General features: G+C 41.8%; 1 protein-coding gene across 1 annotated transcript in view; it reads left to right on the forward strand.

Annotated features, from left to right (window-relative positions):
• The window catches only part of TMEM123 (transmembrane protein 123), an 88,412-nt gene that overhangs the window by 15,544 nt on the left and 49,623 nt on the right, over nucleotides 1-23,245 (forward strand). Inside the window, exons 2-3 of the mRNA XM_036743960.1 lie at nucleotides 3,963-4,109; nucleotides 4,225-4,723. Of these exons, the coding sequence (XP_036599855.1) occupies nucleotides 3,963-4,109; nucleotides 4,225-4,723 (646 nt within the window). The remainder of the gene's footprint in view (nucleotides 1-3,962; nucleotides 4,110-4,224; nucleotides 4,724-23,245) is intronic.

The raw sequence follows: 23,245 nt of genomic DNA on the forward strand, positions 1-23,245 counted from the left end.
AGAGGGTGTCCATCAGTTAGGAAACAAACTGTTGTACAGGCATGTTATAGAATACTATTGTTTTGTAAGAAATGATGGGGGGAAAGATAATTTCAAAGAGATTCATGCAAGATGAAATGAGCCAAACCAGAATAATTTATATTATATAAAAATATTTTTAAATGAATAATTTTGAAAGACTTAATAACTGATCAACTAAGTAATCAAACATAATTTCAAAAGACTGATGGAGAAGAATGCTACTCATCTCCTGGCAGAGAAATACTGGATTAATATGCAGAACAAGAAATTCATTTTTAGATGTGACCTTGTAGGAATGTTTTGCTTAACCATGTTTATGTAATATAAGGGGTCCTTTCTTGCTTCCTTCCTTCCTTCCTTCTTTTCTTCCTTCGTATTCAGTAGGTAGGAGAAAGTGGGAGAAGGTCACTTACACCTCTAAATTTGTGGTCCTATGACCTCAGCCATCTGGTCCAACCCATCCCTAAGCAAGAATCTCCCCATGCTACAACATGTAGGACAAGCAGTCACCTAACTTTTGCCTGAAGACGCTCAAAAAGGGGAAAACTGTCTACCTTGAAATCTAATTTTGGATAGCTCTGTTAGCAAGCTTTTCTCAAAATTAACTTTAAATATACTTCTTTTGAACTTCCACCCATTTCCTAGTTCTGTCAACTAGAACCAAACAGAGCAAATCTAATCCCTCTTCCGCATGACAGCTTCTGAGATCTATTTCATTGTTGTTTAGTCAATTAGTTGTGTCTGACTCTTCTTGACCCCATTTGGGTTTTTCTTGGCAAAGATACTGGAGTGGTTCACCATTTCCTTCTCCAGTTCATTTTACAGATGAGAAAACTGAGATCTAAATTATACTCCTAAGTCTTCTCTCATGCATGCTCCTGATTCCAAGCTCCTGTGTGAACATCTGCTTGGGCAAACTCCAAGCAGAAAACATTCAGTTGGAATAAGTGGGGGGACTTCTGAAGAAAGACGCATAGAAAGTAGAGATTCCAGAGGAGATGACAAACAGGTAACAAAGCAATGCCCTTTTTTCTCTCTGCCTCCAAGGCTACTGACCCATTCTCTCCTTCCAACTCCCTTTACCTGTTCAGATTGCTTTTTCCAACAGGAGAATCTGCATTCCATAGAACCTAAGGTACCACATATTGATCAGCATCTACGGAAATACTAGGAAGAAACAATTCTCTGCAACTGTTAACTATTTACAAAAAAAAATGAGTTCTGCTTCTTCACCAATTATCATTTCTCTGCAGATAACTCTCACATTCCTTTGTCCAGCACTAACAACTTTCTCAACTCTCAGTCTCAATTCTCCAACTATTAGACACCTGGACCTGGATGGATGTCCCATAGACGTCTTAAACTCAACATGTTCACAACTGAATTCATTATCTTTCCCATCAAATACTTCCCTCCCCCTAATTTACCTAATTCTTTTTAAGGGTACCCACATCCAATGAGTCAAGCCAAGTCTTTTAAATGCTTACAATGTGCCAGGCACTATGCTATGTGCTGGGAATACAAGCAGAAGCAGAAAGAAAAACCATCCCAGCCCTAAAGGAGCTTACATTATAATGGGAAAAGGAGACAAAAAAAAGAGCTGAAAAGAGGTAGGGGAGAGGAAAAGGAGGGAGTACTTTTCTGGGACATGATAAAGAGTAACTGAAGAGGGAAAGGAATACAGACGTGCTAGTCTGGAAGTCCTTAAAATGGAGGTTCTGGGAGGAACTAGCCAATCAGAGAAAGAAGTTGCAGTGGTAGAAGGTACTTCCAATATGAGAAATCCAGGGGTGAAATGAACTTTCAGGTTGCAGAGTTTTCTGTGACATAGTTGGGAAAGTCCAGAGAGGCAGGAATGCATCCTGCAGAGGAATGAAGACCAGTTACTCCAGACACTCAAGTTTCCAACGTGTCATCCCCAAGACTCCTCACCCTCTCTCACCACCTACCCCGCCACAGCCAATCAGTTGTTGTGTTGTCATTTCTACCTTCCTACCATCTCTGGTATACACCCATTTCTCCCCTTTGACACCGCTACCACCATGGATTACTTGTAGCAGCCTGCTGGTTGGTCTCCTTGCCATTGGTTTCTCCCCATTCCAATCCATCTGCTAAGCTGTCAAATTGATCTTAAAACACAAGTCTGACCATATTATCCCTCTATCAGTAAACTTCAGTGAATCCGTATCACCTTTAGGATAAAATGGAAAATCCTCTGGGTTTTAAAGCCCTCCTATCCTGGCCCCCTCTTACCTTTCCATTCTTCTTATACCTTATTCCCTTCCACATGAGGTAATCTGTGATGCAGAGACGCTGGCCTCCTTGCTGTTCCTCCCACAAGACATTCCGTCTCTCAATCCACACCTGAAGGGAAAACCTGTTTGGAAGAACCTGCCAGAGCTTGTCTTCTGCAGACATAGTCTTCTAGCCCCCAGGGTTACCTGAACCATGTGGAATCTGAGGATTTCAGGGAGGATAATTTATTAATTACCAGGGTTTAAAGAAAGGCAGAATGACATACTGTATGGAAAATGACCTTAGAATGTAAAAGAAGACCAGGGTTCATGGGCTGAGGCTTTTTGACCCATCCTGTATGTCCCTGGACAATTATTTTAATCTCCCAGTGCTTCTCTCTAAATTGCAGAAAAGGTGGTGATTTTCATTGCTAGAGAAAGCTCCTCTGGGTGAGCTCCTTGCACTGATGAAATCATAGGTCACATCAAAAACATCATCACACACAGGTTTTAAGACAAGGACTGCACAGTGAGCAGCAATAAATATATTTGTTGCTTAAGGAAGTCCAACCAAATCCTGTCTGAGAATGACGCTGGACCCTGATTGCATTCCCACATCAAGACTGCCTTCATTCAGGCCTAGGAAATATTTTCCCATGTCTCCCACAGCATATTGTTGTACTTCTCATCTCTGTCATGGTAACAAAACTGTATTCCAGATCGCTAATTTACACATTCGAGGGGCTTAATAATTATAAAGGCACTGGCTCCTCTCCTCCCTGCCCCGCCCCCACCCCAGCTACAGATGTATGCATGTTTTCATATCTTTTTTCCCTGCCAACCCAAAATTGGAACTGGATCTGGGATTCTGTCCAGCTTTGGGTAGAAGTCGCCATAGATCATCTCAACTTTCTGCGTGAGGAAATAAAACGTAGATTTTGGAAAAAATGGGCGTAGGGCAGATAGATTGCCTAGGCAGGGCAACACATTGGAAGACACTGGGAGTCAGAAGACCTGGCTTCCGTTGTGCAAGGGTGGCAAAGTCTCTCAACCTCTTGAGCCTATTTTTTATCTGTAAAATAGGTATAGTAATAATAGCCCTGATACATGTGCTTCCTGGTTGTTTTGAGGTACATTCAAATGAAATAATATATGCTACAGTTCGGGAGGGTTTTTTTGGTACATGGAAAGTGCTCTATAAAAGGATTAATAGTAGGTAAGTTTCCTATATCTAGCCCAGCAAAACCAACTGCAGTGTGGGCCATTTCTATACTCTCCCCCAGAAACACGAAAAAGGAACAGGAAGGGACTGGGATTAGCTCTGCCTAAGAACATCCAGCTTCCTTTGTTTTGCTGTATATTCCCCTACCCCCAGATTAGACCACCATAGTATTGTTACGTTGGCTAATACTGTATACAATATACAGCTTGTTCCTTACCCAAAGATAAGAGAACAAACCTGCTTTTCCTGGAGGTCAGGGCACCCTAAGGGGTTAGAGAAAGTTGACGGCATTCCCCAGCCCCTCTGGGTCATCACGCAAACCTACGAAAACGAAATGTCTTTAAATTAAAAGTTTAAGTTCTTTCTGCAACAAACGAAGTGCAGGATGTCACTTGGACGCAATAACCAAGACGCACCCACACCGCCCCTCGTGGGGTGGCGGTGGGCAACTGCACCAACTCCTGGTACTTTTTTTTTCTGACCAGGGCAGCAACTTTGGTCTTCTCACTTTCTGTTGCACCCTACACAAACACACCCCAAAGTGGGCCCTGGTGAAAACTACTTTTCAAAGACTTCCTCTTCCTCGGAGCGCTCCGAGCCGGCCGACTTTGGGCCGCGAGCAAGAAACCTCGGTCGATTTTATCTAAACTAGAGAAAATTGCCATTTCCGAAAAGAAAGGAAACGGCTCACATGCATGCATGCAAGCAAGCCCCGCTGGCTCCCGGCCCCAGCCCCTGGTTCGCTAGCTCGAAGCCTGCCTCCGCTGGGAAGCGGCGGAGCCAGCCTTCACCACGCCCAGTATTGCGCGCAGGGCCCCCGCAGCGCCGCGCTCCGCCCCGCCCCGCGTCCATCTCGCCCTCCTCGGCTCTTCCCGCCCCTCCCGCCCTCGGCAGGTTCTTCGACTGGCCTCGTTACCCGCCCCCTTCCCGGCTCGGGGGCTCCCGGCCCCTATTTGGTCATCCGGGGAGAGCACCGAGCGAGCGAGGCAGCCAGCGCGTAGGCAGCGCAGCGCGCAGAAGGAACGCAAAGGTCCACGTTGCGGGCTCCGCTCAACGCCCGGGGAGCGAGGACCGGCGTTGGCCGCAACCTCCGTGCAGATCCCGCGCCGCTCTCTGTTCCCCCAGGCCGGCCGGCCTGCCTCCCTCGGAACAATGAGACTCTCCGCGGTAGCGACTCCGGCTCCCGTGCTTGTGGCTGCGCTGCAGGTGCTATTGCTCTTGGAAGCTGCGCACAGCGTATCACCGAGTAAGTAGAGCAACCCTCAAAACGGGGACCCCCGGACGGCCAGAGCCCGGGGGGAGGGGGCGTCTCACTAGCCGAAAGTTGGGACCTCACTTGTTCGAGCAAGTTCGGCATCTGGCAGTGTTCTGGGTGCCGAGGTTACCCGTCCCCGAACTCTGAGAGCAAAACTGGGAACCGGGGGAGTGTTGTAGGAGAGGATGGAAATTGGGGTTCCGAAAGAACCGGCCGGACCTGCCTCTTCGGCCAGTTGTTGATAAATTGTACCGAACGCGGCTGCATGGCTTCTCCCGTCCAATGGGGGTGGGGGTTTTCACCGACCGGATCGAGGTTTGGGGAGCAGATGGATGCGATCAAAGTTACGACTTGAGATTAGAAGGAAAGGAAAGCTTTGTAGCGTTTGATCCCGGTTAGTGCTTGCCGGAGGATTGGTCTGAGGCGCACATTTGGAAACGAGAAGAAGTAGATTTGGAAATGCTAGACGTGTTGCTTGCCCAGTTTTATGATGTGCGAGGAGGGATTAGGCTCTCCATATCCTTACTTTATTTTGTTTTTCTCGGTAAGTAATAACGAGCCAAGCCATTTGCAGTTTAAGGAATGGTAAGGCTAGGTGTTAAGAAAAATAATCCAGCTTAAAAGTGAGATTTCAGGAGTCTCTGGGAAACTGCTGTCTTCAGTTCAACGATATGCCCAGACACCTTTTCATCAGCGTGGTTTAAGTAAAGTAAGTCGCTTCCTGCCCCTCTGTGCCACACAGATATCTTGTCTTAGGGAGCATTTGCTGTTGTGAGTTCTTTTTTCTCCTATGGCTACAACCCTGAGATAATGAAAAATATCCCTGGGTCCGGCAGAAATGAAAGCCCAATTCGTTCTGATATTTCTCCACTGTTTATGGTGGTGTTTTCGCTGTTGTTCTCTAAAGATTTTTTTTACCTATTTCCTGCTTAGTGTTTGAGGGTACTGCAGTCCAATACTGCGTTGCAAATTCTGTCTGCTCTTTGCCAACCACTGTAGGACTTTTGATTTACTGGGGAATGAGTCATCTAACCCAAATGCCATGGCACCGATCAGGAAACTAACAAAAACTACCTTAAAATAAAAATGTTAAGTCCTCTTAGCCGCTCTTCAAAGAAAAAATTTTGTTTACATTTTTGTTGGTTCTCCAAAGCCAAAGTTTAGTGGAGAGAGAGGGTTTGCAAAATTGCCAAGACAGTTTAGGCAGAAACACCTGCCTTTGCTCAAATTATCTCAGTGAATCAGACAAAATGGACGTGTTGCCTGAATTTGGCAGATAACTGTGAGTTGGTAGACCTGGATTATTTAAAGTAGGGATGAGGTTTATTGTCACCCCTGTCCAGGCCCTTCATACTTTTCTTTAATTCATCAAGCACTTAATCATAAAAGAAAATTGCTACGTCTGTTGTGCAACTTTGCCTAGGACCAAGTCTTCTGAATACTCAAGATCTCTGTCGTTTTGGTGTACAAGTAAACTTTTGTACCATTTCTGCAGTCCTGCTCTTACTCATCTAAGTAAGGGGTTCTGCTCTCCATTTGTTTAGCCTGGTAGGGTATACTTGTTCTCTCTGAACACTGGCAGTCATGTTCCACCACAAAATCAGCATGAACTTGCAGTTAGGGCTATTTTCAAAGTACGATGCTATTTCCAAAGGCACTGCCATGGCCTTAGTCACGTTGAGAGCTCTGGTCACTCCTGAATATATAGAGTACAGGTAAGAATTGTAAAGAGATATAATACAGAATATTCATCTTTCGGATCCTTTTTAATTTTTTTTTTTTATTTTTCTAAAATCACCTACAATTTTTTAAGCAGTTTTATATATGTCTGTAGACTCATGCTAGGAGGCTAAATGGTTTGGCTGATTTGACAAATACAGCAGAACCTACACATTCAGAAAGGTGCTGCCTCCTTCAGAGTAGTGATTTGGGAAGTCTTCTTCAAAGACTTTTACAAAAATTTGTTCTAATTGATAAACAAAACACCTACCTCTGGCATCACTTGATAGGTCCTCCCAGGTCTGCTTTTCCTGTCTTATTTTATATTATTACAATACCTTTAAACACTATACATTTCAGTTCAGCTGAGTTATGGGTCCTTGATCTTATCTAGCTTACTCTTGTTTCTTTACATTTGTCTATTCTACACCCCCCTCCCCCCAGTGTCTGACGTGGCCTTCTTTCATATCTGTCACTGCAAAAATCCTTCCTTTCCCTCCAGATTCAAGTGCCTCTGTTTCCTTCCTTCCTTTCCTCTTTCCTTCTTTCATCTCTCCTTCCCTTCCTTCCACATTTTTTATTTTGCTATCATTTGTGTATAGTTGTATCTATATCGATGGATTTATTCTAAACTGTAAACTTAGAGAGCAGAGAATAGGTGTGTGAAGTTAGACCCCACAACCAAGCTTAGGAATCATAAGTACTTTACAGGTGGAAGGAACCTTAGAAATCATCTAATCTAATCCCATCATTCTCCAGATGAGGAATGTGAGGCCCAATCCTGGTATATGATAATGAGTTTGGAGACGTAGATAAGTTTTCACAAAAAATGCCAGACCGGCTAATTTTTGAGATGATGGGATTTTATCATTTAACATTTTAACTCATATAAGCGGGGTTGGGCAAACAGGGCAAACAAGATAAAAGGGATTCAAGGCAAAGGAAACTCAGAAGACTCAGTCCTCGAGGCCTTCCGGCCTTAGGAAGAAAGGAAGAAAGGTTGTGGTCATTTATGGTCCTTCTGAAAGACTGCCCTTGAATTTGGCACGTGGAAGTTTCACCAAGCTCTCTCCCTCGTGGATGTGTAGGACACTGGAGTCCTTTGTTTCCTCCATACCAGGACGGCTTGTCAAGGTAACAGAAAGTCATGAGTTTATGGGCGTTGCAGTTTCTTAATCTAAATCTTTTGATTGGTTTCTCCAGTGTAACTATCCAGACCTAGACAGGTAGGACTCAGCCGTTGATGCCCCAGCTGTACAAGTATGAGACTAGTTGTAAAAGTTTCATGCCTTCCCTTTTACTGGGACACTGGGGCATTTGGCATCTGAAAGCGACACTTGTGGAGATAGCCACGTTCTTCCAGTCTTCTCTTTCCTTCCTTCCTTCCTTCCTCCACAACGCATGGCCTCAGTTTTCTTGGTGAAGTAGGAGGCTTCTCTGTGCTGAGAGGCAGCTAGGAATAGATGGTTAAAGGGAATGAGAGGTTTTGGAGTGGTCGTTGCAGGGAGCTTCAGAAGGAGTAAACCATGAAAGTAAAAGAATTTCGGAAATCTGCGTAGAAGCGAGGGCCCAGTGAAATTGTGTAGAGCAGATTTGTAGTGGATCGCATGCTGCTGTTTGACTTGATTCAGAGACTGTCATTAGTGGATGAGTAGGATTGGGTAGGTTCTTTCTGGGCTTCATTTACCCTCCATAAAATGAATGGTCCCTTTCTGTATTTAACAGCAGTAGGATGAGTGGCTGGTGATCATAATTTTGCTGCATAAAAGATGGAGCCCTGGACTTAAACTTGGTTTTGAAAATGAGTTTGGCACTGACTCACTGTGTAACCTTGGGCAGAGCCTTTTTCTCTGTACCTCACTGTTTTCATCCATACAGTGAGGTTGGGGGGGCTGTCTTCAGTGTCCTGATCTATATCTTGCCACTGGATCCATATGGTTCCGGAGGAAAAAGTGAGGCTGGTGACCTTGCACAGCCCTTCCTCACTTAAATCCAATTCACTTGCAAGTCATGGCATCATCTTCCGGATGTCATGGTCCTCTTTGAGAACGAAGGACAAACTATAATAACAACAAGGTTGGGATAAAATGATCACTAAGGTCCCTTTCTGCTCTAACAATCAGTAGAGTGCCCAGAACATAGTAGGTGCTTAATAAATGCTTATTGATTCTTTTTTTTTTAATCCTGTAGAATTACCTATAGACCTGGTAACACGTTATTTTGAAGTCTCAGTAGATTTGGGGTCAGAGAACTTGGATTCAAATCCAGACCCTCCTGCATAACTATCTGAGTGACCTTAGGCTTTACCTATCTGGGGCCTCAGTTTCTTCACCTGTAAAATAAGAATGCTGAATTAGATCACCACCTCTAATTCTGTGGTTCTGTCATGATCGTACGGTGGCAAATCTTTTTTCTTTGAGGGTGGATTTAGTTTTTGGAAACATTCCAGTCATTCAGCTCCAGGTTTGATGGATAACCTGCATGATATTGTCTCTGATCAAAAACATTGTATTAGATAATTGTGTGTAAGGTTACAAGACCAGTGTTGTCTTGTGGCCTATATGATATCTCTGAAGGCCCTTCTTCCACAGGGGGAGTTCCATAAATGTTTGGGGAAATGGCAGCATCATCAGAATATGTATATAGCTTCCAGGGGTGACGGGCAGATAGATAACACCTCTTTGTGGATGTGTCACATTTCACATATTTAATAAAGCAAATAACCTTTAAGTGCCTGTTATGTGCAAGACACTGTGATAGGTGTCTTTCAGGCAATGCTCTTTTTCTCTTCTAAACTGAAAGGGCTTACAAAATTTAGCAAACATAAGATCCAGACTTCACCTGGTGGATCAGTGCTGGATAGTTAGCTCTGTGATTCTGGATAAATCAATTAATTTCTCTACCTCGGTTTTCTCATCTGTAAAATGTAGATTATAAAATGCTACTTATCTCATGGGGTTGTTTCAAGGAAAGCACTTTGTAAACCTTAAGCCATATCAGGATTAGCTGTAAAAATAATATTAACATCATAGAAACCTTTAAAATTTCTTAAATGAAAGAAGATAAGCTAAATATGAGAAGGGTTGTTCTGACAGTTATCTAAAGAGGATTTGTATGGAATCTTGGAATCTTTTCTTAGTAAGTCGCACGCTTCCCATCTTACTGCCATTCCTCGGTCTGTTGGTGGATGTAATTTGAGGTTTGATGGAGTGTCATTTTGACATATAAAATACATTTATTTTGATTGATAATCAGCCATAAATCAGCCGGTCATCATTATGGCTTTAAACTGTAACTGCGCAGTATCCCTATTCAGTGAGCAGATTACAGTTCTGTCTGTGAGAAATTGACATGGACAGTTCCTGTAATGGTCTTGTCCCTTATTTTGCATTTTTGATGATTCTCTTTAAACTTTTCCAAAAGTAGAAAAGAGCATATTGGTTGTTATTTTCCTACACAATTTACGTAAGTTTAAATTTTGCATTAAAAAAGGGTTCCATTACCAATTGAGTAAGCCACTTTCCCTCAGAAACTGCTGCTCATCTTTTGGAACTAACTTTCTTACATGGTACCATTTTAAAAGAACGAAGAGGAGCACAAACTGCCGAAGACTGCAAAGACAAATTGAAAGCCCATCCAGTCAGACCCTCCTCTGCTTCCTTATGCCTGGGCTTCTCCCCAGAATCTGGAGTCAAAGTATCTATTTATTTTGCAAAACTTTAATGGAATAAAGGGGCAGTGGAAAAGTGGGTCACACAGATTTCTCTCAGGATGTTCCATTCTGCACTAAAGGGCAGTCGTAGAGGTGTAACCTGCATGATTCACTCTGCTCCAGGATAAGGGGAGTAAGTAGATTAACAGTTTCTCTGACATTCAACAAACATTTGGTACCTATGATACAGCATGGTGTAGTGGATAGGACTCTGGCCTTAGGATTAGAAACACCTGTGTTCCAATTTCATTTTACTTAACCCCTCAGTGCCTCAGTTTCTTCATCTGTGAAATGAAGGAGTTGGATTCAGTGACCTCCAAGATTCCTTTCAGTTCTAAATCTCGGTGATCTGCGATCTCTTGATTGCCATATTTCATGGTCTTTGCTCAGTCTCATCCTTTTTTTTTAACCTCTCTCTCTGTCTCTTGATACTGTTGACCACCCTCTTCTCCTGGATACTGCCTTTTCTCTGGGTTTTCATGGCATTGCCCTCTTCATTCTCCTTCCTTCTGACAGTCTTTCTCAGTCTCTTTTGTCAGATCACTATATCCTTCACCTTTGAGGTTTTCCCCTAGGTTCTCTGTCCTGGCTGCGGTTCTCTTCTTTCTCTACATTTTTACCTCTGCACAGATGATTCCCAGATCTATGTTCCAGAGGCTCATTCCTGAGCTCTAGTCCCACATTACCAACTGCCCCATTTCCAGCTGCATGTCTTATAGGCACCTCATACTCAACATGTCTGAAACTGACTTCATTATTTACCACCTCCCTACTATCCTTCTAGTAACCTCAGTTTACAGCCTCCGTCACCCTCAGCTCTGTTGTCGTTTGGTTGTTTCAGCTGTGTCCAATTCTCTGTGACCCCACTTGGGGTTTTCTTAGCAAAGATACTGGAGCGGTTTGTCATTTCCTTCTCCAGCTTATTTTACAGATGAGGAAACTGAGGCAAACGGGGTGAAGCGACTTGCCCAGGGTCACACAGCTAGTCTGTGTCTGAGGCTGGATTTGAACTCAGAAAGATGAAGTCTTCCTGATTTCAAGCTCAGTGCTTTATCTACTGCCGACTTAGCTCACCCTCAACTTCATGACAGTCTTTAAGACTCATCAAGTCTTAAAGGTTTGCATTCCCTTCTTTCCACTCATACAGCCACAAGCCTAGTTCGAGTGCTATCAATTCCCATCTGAATGATTTCAGTAACCTCAGCGGTCTATCTCAAAATCTCTTCCCTTTCCAGGAAGTCCATCCTCCAAATAGCTGCTAAAGTGATACTCTAAAGCATAGGTCTGAACATGTTACTTCCTGTGCAGTAAAATTCCATTGACTTTCTCCTGCCCCTAGGCTCAAATACAGACTCCGCTATTTAGCATTGAAACCCTTTGATTCAGCACTGAAACCAGTTTGGCTCCAGCCGGGCTTTTTATACATCACATGCTCTCCCTTCTCAGGTCTGAGTCTGGAGTCCCCATCCCCCCCATCAGGTTAAGTGACTTGCCCAGGGTTACACAGCTAATACATGTCTGAGGTCATATTTGAACTCAGGTCATCCAGAATCCAGGGCCAGTGCTCTGTCCACTGTGCCACTTAGCTGTCCGTAGTCTAGTCTCTTTTAAAATGCAGTTCAGTTGCTGCCTTCAATAGGAGGCCTTCCTGGGTCTCCCCATTCGCTAGTGCTCAGCTCTTCTCCCATTTTCATGTTTGTTGTTGTTTTAAAATCTAGACCTTTGATTTCATCTGAAATTTCTATAGAGGAACTTCCCTCCCTCGATGCTCTCCACTTTATGATTACGGCACTAAAGGCTTAAGTAACTTTTCCAGGGTCCTTTACCAATTTTGCGTCAGAGGAGCGATTGACATCAGAAAGCTGGGTTCAGAACAGGCTCTCTATCCATCGTCCCACTGCCTTTGTATTAACCTTGTATATATTTTGTGTTTATTTGTGCCGTTGCATGTTGTTTTCTGTCATAGACTCTAAGCTCTTTGAGGGTAGGGACTTTCCAATTTTTGTTATAGCGCCTACTATGCAGATTCATTGCTTCTGTGTGCAAGGCACTAGGGTGGGAGCTTGAGGATGGTGGGGGAAGGGAGGAGATAAGGGATGAATAGGATCTGGTCTCTGCCCATTGATAGGTTACAATCAGATAATGACTTGTTAGATAGCTAGATAAATAAGATCTAACCTCTCTTTAAGACTTGCGAAGCACTTTGCTCACAATCCTGTGAGGCATGGTTTCGGCTCCTCACCTAAGTGGTCCTAGATTTCACTCCTCAACCCCACAAGGATGAGGCAGCTAGAGGGTGAGGCGTTTATACACAGGTGAGCCCAGTAAGGGCAGGGGCATGAGTCTTAGAGGAGTTGTTGGGCATCTCCCCAGGAAACCAGCTTGATTAAGAATAAACTAGGTGTGGCAGCTAGGTAGCACAGTGAGTAGAGCACCGGCTCTGGAGTCAGGAGGACCTAAATTCAAATCCAGCCTCAGACACATGACACACTTACTAGCTGTGTGATCTTGGGTGAGTCACTTAACCCCAATTGCCCTGTCTTCCCCCATGGAAAAAAAACTAGGGAAGAATTGGGTTTTTTTTTAAATCACTTTATGCCTTAGGACCCTTTTCTCTCAAATAACAACCACCTGGCCTGAGTGTCACTGTCCCGGCCTTATGGCTTCTCCTGTTTCTCCTCCCACTTCTGGTAGATCATGTCTGCACAGCTCTTGGAGGGACGTTTTCACTTTGGGCAATTTGCCCTGAGAGTTCTAGATCACCTTGGGGTGCTTGGCCTTCCTAGTAGGAGACAGAATCTGGGTCAAGACTACAGACTAGGCCAACACCACCCTACTCCCACACCCCATTTCTACCATACAGTGAAGATCCCAAACAATGGTACAATAAACTTAGGGACTCTGTTTATGGTCCTTTTCAGCTCTAAATCTATGATCCCGTGACTCCCATTTCATGTAACGGAAACTGAGGCTCAGAGAGGTTGTAAGTTGCCCATGCTTTCACGAGTAGGGAGTAACAGAGACAGTTCATATCGAAGTCTGACTTCTACTCTGACCTGCACATGTCACTGATAGAGGGTAAAAACCTAATAAATACTAGGAAGAGATAATTTAGGACAGAGGGGTTCAAGGAAGATGTCATATTTGATCTGGGCCTTTGAGGATGGGTAGAACTTCAACAGATGGAAATGGTGGGAAAGAAGCAGGGAGGTAGTGCCTGGAGTCAGGGCCATTTCACATCTCTGGAAAACATAAATGTTCTTAAAGGCAGGGAGCAATAGGAGGTAGGGCTAGAAAGGTGGGCCATCAGTCAGCTTATTGAGAGTTTTGAATGGTATTTGGATGGTTTTCATTTCAGAAATTTTCTTTCCAAAATAAGAAAAATGTTGTTGGCAAATGCATTTCATGTTGCAATACCATTTCTCAAAAATTTCATGTTTCAGGAAAATGGCGTGCTTTTATTTATACAATCCCCTGTGCCAGAAAAATTCTTCTAGCTTAGGTTTATTCTGTTCAATTGGAAAGTAAATAAACCCCTTTTTTTAAAAAAAAAAAGTTTAAGAAAAAACTGTTGGTGTCTTTCCTTAAGAGTTCTAAAAATAAGATTTTACTTTTTTGAAAATGGAAAAGAAGAGGGTCACCTTAGTAACTAAGCTTGGTAAATATTCGCTATCTTACATTTCCTTTTGAAATTTCAGAAAGCTCTGACATCTCGGTGTTTCTAGGTGTTGACTGGGCTGTTCAACTAATTTATATGATGTTCCTAGGAAGGGTGATTAAAATTACCCTAACATGCTTTTTTTTCTTTTTTTTTAATAGCTAAGCAAAGTGTGGGTTTGTACTGTGTATATTTCTACATCAGAGACAACTTGTGGATTTGGTGGTTATTTTTTCATTTGCTGCAGACTTAAAGATGGTCCAGTTTTAATACTCTTGAGGAAAATCAGTCTAGGATTTGAACGAATGATAATAGGACATTGTAGTTCTTGAGTTTTCTTGCATTAGGTTTCATACCTATGTCAACCCTGGGTTAACATAATAGACAGTAATACCAGAGATGAAATGTGAGCTCTGAAAAGCTTTCTTTCTGGTAGTGGGAAAGCTTCATGGTCCTAAAAATAAATTAATAAAAGAAACCTACAAAAAGTGTGTTACTAGTTTTTGTTTTGATAACAGTCCTAGAAATCGCTTTTAGATTTTTTAAAAAGTATTTTAGTAGTACTGTCTCTGGGTGACTTCTTCCACTCCCAATTTATACGCAGGTTGGGTCCAATGAGGGATAACTACTCCAGGTATTCCTATAACTATAGAATGCAAGCCCCTACTGGTGTGTTTATTTATAATAGTCAGCCAGTTGATACAATTAGCTTAAGGCAAAGGTATTTCCTGTAAATGGCATAGTAACTACAAAATATTCCTCCTGTAAACCTGTAGCACACATTGCAAGAAAAAAGTAACCTCAGGAAGAATAGCAGACACTTTAATTAATAGATTAATAGACTATAGTAGCAGAGAGGCACACATGGGGCATATATGTGGCCAAGTTAATGCATATCTCTAGAACTACAAGACCTGATATCTTTTCTCTTTCCTTGGTGCCCTCATGATTTTCCTTCTGGTCTCTGCTGGGCAGATTGCCTCATTGGGCTCCCTGGCCCTTCTCCTTACCAGGCACAGTATCTCTGTTTCCCCACTGTACTCTAGGTCCTGCTCTGCCGAATGAGGAGTATCCTAGTGGGTGAGTGTCTTCACTGCAAGACACCATTTGAAATGGGAATTGGGGAGGAAAGAAAACACTCCCCACGCCCCTGGCCCCATCTCCTTCACTCTGGGAGAGGTGCAAAGAAAAAGTTTGAAGGGCAGTTCCTTCTCAAGAACTGGGTTCTTATTCTGCAGGGTTGGGTCACTCTTCTCAACTCCCAGAAACATCTCTCAGCTAGAAGAGATGATTCCTTAGAGAGTATGTCAGCAGATCTGGCTAGCTTGCCATAAAAGACCATATGGATGTGATTCTTTCAGCCAGCTAATAGCTAGCTTCCCCATAATTTTATTAAATTAACGTAAGAACCTTTTCATTCTTCCTAAGGGAGCAATGAAGTATTACCTCTTTTTTTACACCTGCTGTACAGTTTTCTGAATAACCCACTAAAGGTTTGAGCTTCTTGAAGTGTCACACATCTTTTATAAGGTACAAAATAATCCACCCAAACTTGGGAAGGATGAATATTTTATAAGATGTACTCTAAGTCACAAAGTAGCAAAAATCTTAATATTTGTCCCTCTTGTTTGCCCCTTACGTTTTACAATTTTTATCAAGTGGGCTGTGAGCCCTCCTGATCAGTATGCTTCTGATCAACTCTCTATCGTATTTTGCTATTTAAAAAAAAAATTTATGCCACAATCATAGCCCATTACACATCCCCTCCATAGAACATTCTATTATGACAAGAAAAAAGTTAAGTAAAACAACCCAATATAGCTAACAAATCTGACAGTTTATGTAATTTTTACAACCATGATGCACGATACCAAGAAGAGGGGTGAGATTCTTAGCAACTAACATGACTTCTTTCCAGTTTTTTGCTACTATACAAAGCCCTGAGATGAATGAAGATATTGGTACATTTGAACCTCTTCTTTCTGTTGTTGACATTCCTGGGGCATTGCCCAATAGTAGCTCTCTGGGTCAAAGGGTAAAAACAGCTTAATAATTTTGTTTTCTAGAACAGTTTGACCAATTCGGAAGTCTTTCACTTTTTTTTTTATTTAAGTGTCTGTCTTCCCTTCATTGACTCTTTTGGTCTTTTATCATCTTTGCCAATTTGATAGGTATGAGATAAAACCTCAGCATTATTTTAATTTGCATTTAACTTATTATTAGTGATTTAGAACGGTTTTCCACTTAGGATTACTGATAGTTTGAATTTCTTCTTTTAAAATTTTGTCTAAATCTTTCTGTGTCTGTGGAAGGGTTGCATCTGTTCATATGTCTATCTCAGTTTCCTGTATCTTGATTATCAGAATTTTATCAAAGAAACTTGGTGCAAAGATTTTTGCCCCTCAGATTATTCTCCTCTTCTAGTCGTACTGCTTTTGTCCAAACAAAACGTTTTGCTTTTTTATGTTAAACATTTTATATTCTTCTTTGTTAATTTCCCCATCACTTTTTGAGCTAGATAGCATAGCGGACAGAGTGCTGGACTTGGAGTTGGGAAGAAAGACCTGAGTTTGAATCCTGCCTTATATACTAAATGTGTGACCGTGAGGAAGTCACTTAATTTCTCCCTGCCTCAGTTTCCTCTTTTATAAAATCGGGATAATAATAGTACTTCCCTCAGAGCATTGTTAGATATCTTCCCAAACCTCGAAGAGCTAGATAAATGATAGTGGTTATTGTGCCCTCGACCATGGTTCTGAAAGCCCCCTCTTTCCGTTCTCCTCTGGCCTGAAATACCAAATGGGGAAGGGAAATTACAAATGGCAGCTCCGCAACGGCTCTAGAAGCTTCTCTGGGCTTCTGTGTGAACCCACCATTTCCAAGATGAGTCTGTTAAATTCATGTAAGTCAGGGACATCTTTTATGTGCAAAGGCCCTGGTGTTAAGAATGTGGTTTAATGTATTGTTATTTTTTGGTAAATTCAATCGTATTTTGATTTACTAACATAGCAACAATTCAGAAGATAAACCTGGAACAAGAATACTGTAGATCAACAATACCGTAGACCTAAGAGGATGATGGTCAGCAGATGGGTTGACCAAGATATAAAAAGTATGCTCCTGCAATTATTACACTCTTATTTTGTTTTAAATTTGGCAAATACTTGGGGTGGGGCTTATGGGCTGTAAGTTTCTTTAAGACAGGTTTCTGTCTAAGACTCTGGCTCAGGCTTAAACAGCATAGGCCCAGTGAGCCCTGTATAGGGCAGCTAGGTGGCCCAGTGCATAAGAGCGTCAGACCTGGAGTCAGAAAGATCTGAGATTAAATCGGGCCTCAGCCACTTACTAGCTGTGTGACCCTGGGCAAGTCACTTAACCCTGTCTGCCTCAATTTCCTCATCTGTAAAATGAGAAGGAAAATGGAAAATCTTTTCCAAGAAAACCCCAAATGGAGTCATGAAGAATCGGATGCGACTGGAAAAACAACAGTAACAGCAATGAGCCCTGTACGTTGTTAGTTCCAGTAGGAAGAATCCAAAGGAAGGGGTCCAAAAAGGTACTTTCTTCTTGGTAAGGAGAATCCGCTCCTCATTTTGGCAGGCTGTCACAGCATTCTTTTGTAACCTCTCCAAACACTCCACAAAGGTGCAGAAGAGGGCTGGAGGGAATGTAGTATAGATATAGACTAGGACCTCAGGAAGGTAAGATATGCATGCCCAACTCTAGAAGGATCCTGTGAGAAAGGCATTATGTAAGCCTTAAGGGGCTTTGTGAATTATTATTTTCATGCTTTTAATAACCTAGCTTCCCTAGAAAAGTTTTTAGAACTAAAAATGAAAGGTCGAGGCTAATCTTGCAGCATTGCTACCAACGTTAAGCTAGTCTGTGTGACCATTAGGCCCTGTCAAGGCCACAGAAGATCATTATATTCTTTACTCGTTGATGTGTTTGCCGATAACTTACACAGGCTGCTTGAGGTCAGTTCTTTCTTTGGACCTTCCTTTTGGTCATGATGCAGTGGATGTTTAATAAGTGTTATTAACTAGCAAAGATGTTTGGTAGTGCCTTTTAAGTCCAAAACAAGTTTTCTCTAATGAATTCTAAAACGGGAGCCTTTTAAATTTTCATTTGCTGCCTTGCCTTAGGACAGTTACAATTCAGAATAACTGTGTTGACTTTCTTACATTTGCCAAGGATAACATTAACAAGAAAAAGCAATTAAATTTCTGGAATGGGTTTGTATGGCCAATGTGAATCATAGGACCATTGATTTCAGCGCTTAGAAGGGACCTCAAAGGTCATCTAGTCCAGTGGTATGAAACACAAATAGAAATGGGGCCACTAAACTGTTAGAAAACCACATATGAACATTATCTTAGTTCTGTTATATTTTTTATTTATTTTAGGTATTTCCCAATTTCATTTTAATCTGGTTAGGTCCCCACTTGGGATGGCTGGCCCTCATCTTTGACACCTCTAATCTAGTTCATCACTCTCATTTTACAGACCAGAAAACTCAGGTTCAAGGAAGTTGTGTTTCTCCCAGAATTACATAGATGCTAAATGACAAAGGCAGAATGTGAATTTTCAAGTCCTCTGATTCCAAGTCAGTGCCCTACACCCAACTTTCCAAAATTTCATGGATCACAGAATGCTACAGGAAAAGGTAGTCTTAGGTTCATTCCAGTCTCCCACAATTACCTTTTTTTCTGAATTACTTGGATGGACTGTCTGAAGATTAATTAGCTGATTACATGGTTCTTTGCTTTGATTGAGCTGTGAGGACCTGGCCTAAAATATCTGTTTTGGAGCCTTTGATAGTAAGTAAACTCACAGTTTGACTCTTAACAGCAAGGTACTTAGTCACAATGGCAGAATTAGAACTCTGGACATTAGAGAATTTCATTGAAAATAGGCACATAGGTTCATAGATTTAGAGTTGTAATGTATCCTAGAGGTCATTTGGCCCAGCCCCCTCGTTCTGCAGATTTGGAATTGAGGCCCAAAAAAGGTAAGTGACTTGCACGCTGTGGTCACACTGACTTAATGAGAAAAAAGCTTATGGTCCAGTTGGCCCCATGGGGAACTTTCTGTAGGTAACTTCCACACTAGCCCAATATTTAGTTGAGCTTCTGTTAAGATAGGGTCACTAGCCCATGGAAGGATCACCCTGTTAGCAAAGCAATATGAGTTAAACATATAATGCACCTCTTTGTCTACAACTGTCACCATTGGAAGTTTCTTTTCTTTTCTTTTGTTTTTGGTAAGGGCTATTTTTCAGCAACACCTCTCTGTTCAGGTGAGATCCTTTAATGCCACCTCCATAGGTAAATTAAAAAATTCCCAAGGAGACTGATATTCTTGGTACAGTTAAAAATAATTATAGTCACTCTGTGTTAAAGCCATACTCTGGGGAAATATAAGCAAGCTAACCAGTATATTGACCTAATTAATACTCTTTCTAAAAGTAGGAGAGAGATGAACAATTTAGAATATGTTGAAACCAAAATTTAAAAAATGAAATACTTTTATACCAGCAAATTTTTGTTTGTTGGGTTTTTTTAATGTATTTTTGTGCCTATAATGGCAGACATTTGTCCAACTTTGTGAGATGTCCATGCTTGTTTAAACTTTCTCTTCTCCGAAAGGTAACAGGGCCGAACATTCAAAGCCAGGGAATTGTGGACAGCCAGGGCGAACTTGGCTGACTCAGAAGTTTTTCCTTGGTTTACCTACAAAATTCGACTATCATTCCCCCTTTGAATTCCAAAATCATAGATATATCTAGTCACAAGGGGCTTCGGAGGCCATCTAGGCCAGCCTCATTTTACTCTTAATGCCTGAAGGTCACAAGGGTAAAAGTTACCAAAGTTTGGATTTGAACTCATGGCCTTCTGACTTCAGAGCTGCTTCTCCTTCCACTGTGGCAAAATGCATCTTGCTGCCCCCCTGACAAAAGAAAGACATTCGATGGAGCCCACTCCCTCTCCTTCCTCTATTCTTGGGATGTCTTAGGCGCAGGTTGACCCCTAGTCTCCTCTGTTTTTACCAGCTTGCAGGGAATTTGGGGACCAGGAAGACATGACAAGAATGGAACATGGTCTTGTTCATCTGTGTCAAGGCTCCAAATGGCTCCTCTTCTTAGTCTTCCTTATTGTTGTTTAGTAGTTTTCCAGCCATGTCCGACTCTGATGCCATTTAGGGTTTCTTGGCAAAGATACTGCAGTGGTTTGCTCTGTCCCTCTCCAGCTCATTTTTACAGATGAAGAAACTGAGGCAGACAGGGTTAAGTGACTTGCCCAGGGTCACACAGCTAGTAAGTGTCTGAGGCTCAATTTGAACAAAGGAAGATGAGTCTTCCTGACTCCCGCACTCTATCTACTTTTATTCTTGACAGTTGACTGTCACATGGAAGAGGTATTATAAGCAGTCAGTCCCCAAGACATTAAACCCCTGATACATGCCAGACAACTGTGCTAAATAGGCCCTTCCTTTCTTGAGGCATCTTATTAATTCCTTACTTATTCAGTGCTTCCTGATTAATAATTATACTCAGTTCTTTCACTCTTTCATTAGTTTTGTTTTCCAACCAACAAGGAAGTAGAAAGCTGCATACCGCAGGAGTATCTTATCCCTTCTAAAAGGGAAGTTTCCAAGTTCCTCTTTTGTGTGTGTATGTGTGTGTCTTAAAGGTTCATGCTAACACTCGGGGAATTGTTTATAGTGGAAGGGCTAGAACGTGTAAGTGGGGTTCCAGTGGTGGAGAACTCCCTGAGTGGAGGGGGAAGGGGAATCAGAGATGGGATGGAGTCACGCAGAGAGGAGTTACCAGAAGAAATAAACTTGAGAAAGATACGGTGGTGTTGGACAGAGAAAACAAAGGGGTGAAAACAGATAAAAAAGAAGAAATATGAAAGTAGAAAAACACAACATTGGAATTCTGTAGGGGAATCTTTCAAATGCAGTAAAACCCAAGTTAAAAGCAAGATTAGGGCAGTGTTTAGCCCAGTGCCTGGCACATAGTAGGCACTTAAATGTTTTATGAATGAAAAAGCTTGTGTGGAAAAATATTGTGCCAGGAGGCAGGGGTAGAATCAAAGTTTATTCTCCCTGTCTCTCTAGTTCCCCAGAATGGTGTCATCTGAATCACAGTTCCGGTCATTGCAGTGTAAAAGTCTTTCTGTTTTACCAGAAATTACTAAAGTTAGTTCTCTTTTCACAGAAATTTAAAAATCTGCCTGTGGAAACATACATCTTTAAACTGAAGCAGAGAACTCAAAATATCATCCCTAGTTATTTTCCACCATCCTCAAAGTCTCAGAAACCTTGAGATAAGAACGGGCCTTGTTGACGCTAAATATTAACATTAATGAGAATCTAGGCTTAATTGTAAACTAGCTTCTTAACTAATCTGACCTTAAATGGGTGTTTTAGTCAACAAATGGTCTTTGCCTCATTCTGTGAGCTAACATCTGTCTTGGCTAATCGGTAACAAATTCAAATGCTGGAGGCCTGTCTCAGGATCCAGAATCCAAGGGCTGCCAGATATCCTGTGTTTGTTCCTCATCCTACAGTGGACTGACTGGCAGGGGAAGGTGCAATACCACCCCCACTCCCACCCCACCTCTTACAGGTGGTTCCTACCAAAATATTCCTGACTTCTTGCAGCTACTGCCCTGTCTGTGGCCATGGAAACTCAAACTCCCTTTTCTCTCTCTTTTTTTTTTTTTAAATTTAACCCTTTTCTCTTTTTGCAGCTGCTTGGGATTATCGTCCTTTTCCGTCCTTTAGCTAGTGCCTGAGAATCTCCAGATGTCTCTCCCTATCCTGTTTCTTCCTTTGTCTTAGGGCAGTAGAAAAAGGAAAGGAGCCAAGGGTTTCTTAACTGCTGATGTTGGCTACCCCAGCTTCAGAACTGATTTGGAAGCCCCCTGTTCTGTGTCATCACCTCTCACTCCCCACGCAGAGGCCTCATTCTGCTCTTCAGCCCAGAGCCTAGGCATTACCCCACCCTCAGATGCCTAGAATAGCCTGAGTCTGGTTTTCTTCCACAACGTAGGTGCCTGTTATCTGTGTACAAAGATCCGCCATTAGCACCTATTCCTTAGGTTTGTCTTACAGAAATTAGGTGAGAAAAGAGAATGGGCAACGTGGTAGTCATGGGAGGGAGAATTCTTTTTTTGTTTTTTAACTTCTCTGTTGCGATTTGCTTATTATACTTAAATGACTTAATGCATCTGTAATTTCTTCAACATTCTTAATTACAATTTAGGGGCCACCTCTTTAGGGATGCTGGAGTTAACTCAAAATACCTGGAAGGACCCAACTGTTAAAGTGTAAGCATGAGCACTCATACCTCAGAGATCATCGCTATAAATCAGAACTTGTTTTGTTGATTATCTAGACTTAAGAAAGTGATGGGGAAAATGTTAATAGTGAAGATTAAACTTAAATATATGTCGTGCAAACATTTCTGTCCTCCCAGGTCCCCACCCCCACTGTTAAACATTCAGTAATATATCTCTGCACCTCTTACTCCTAGCCTACTGCTTCCACTAACAATCTCTCCCTTTTGAAATAACTTTGCATTACTTTGGAGATGCTCTAAATTGACTTTCTTGTGTATAAGTTGTATTCCCCCTGTGGAACGTGAGCACCTTGAGAGGAGGGAAAATGTTCTTTTGTTTTGTTTTATCTTTATACCCCCACCATGGGCCTTAAATAACTCGCACAGTGTCTGATCCTAGAAGGACCAAATAAACATTTTTATTGAATTGAATCCTATAGCCTGGGTTTCCTCTCTTGAGTACTTGCTGTTCATATCCTTAGACCAGTTATTAATTGAGGAGTAACTTTTTTTTTTCAATTGAATGATTTCCTTCTTATTGAGCAACTGGCTGCCTTTTGATCTTAGCATTACTAGCAAAAATTATTTAATTTGATCCATAAGGGTATTCCTTCTAGAAGGGATTCTTGCTAGGGTATGTGACCTTGTTTTAAATATATGTATATAAAATGATACTGAAATATACTTATTAAATAAAAATATATATGAATATAAATACACACACATATTTACATATGTATATAGGTGTACACACATACACACAGGCATTCCTCAGAGATATTGTGGATTCAGTTCCCACTGTAATAAAGTAAATAATGTAATGAAGTGAGTCACACTAATTTTTTGGTTTCTCAGTGCATATGAAAGTATAGTTAAACTATGTTGTAGTCTATTAAATATGCAATAGTATTATGTCTAAAAACAGTCTGCATACGATAATTAAAAATACTTTATTGCTACAATTGCCAACCATGAGCCTTAAATCTTTTTGCTGGTGGGGTGTCTTGACTCAGTGTTGATGGCTGCTGACTGAGCAGGGTGGTAGTTGCTGAAGGGTGAGGTGGCTGTGGCAATTTC

Source organism: Trichosurus vulpecula, chromosome 2 (assembly GCF_011100635.1).
Source record: "Trichosurus vulpecula isolate mTriVul1 chromosome 2, mTriVul1.pri, whole genome shotgun sequence".
NCBI classification, from domain to species: Eukaryota; Metazoa; Chordata; class Mammalia; order Diprotodontia; family Phalangeridae; genus Trichosurus; species Trichosurus vulpecula.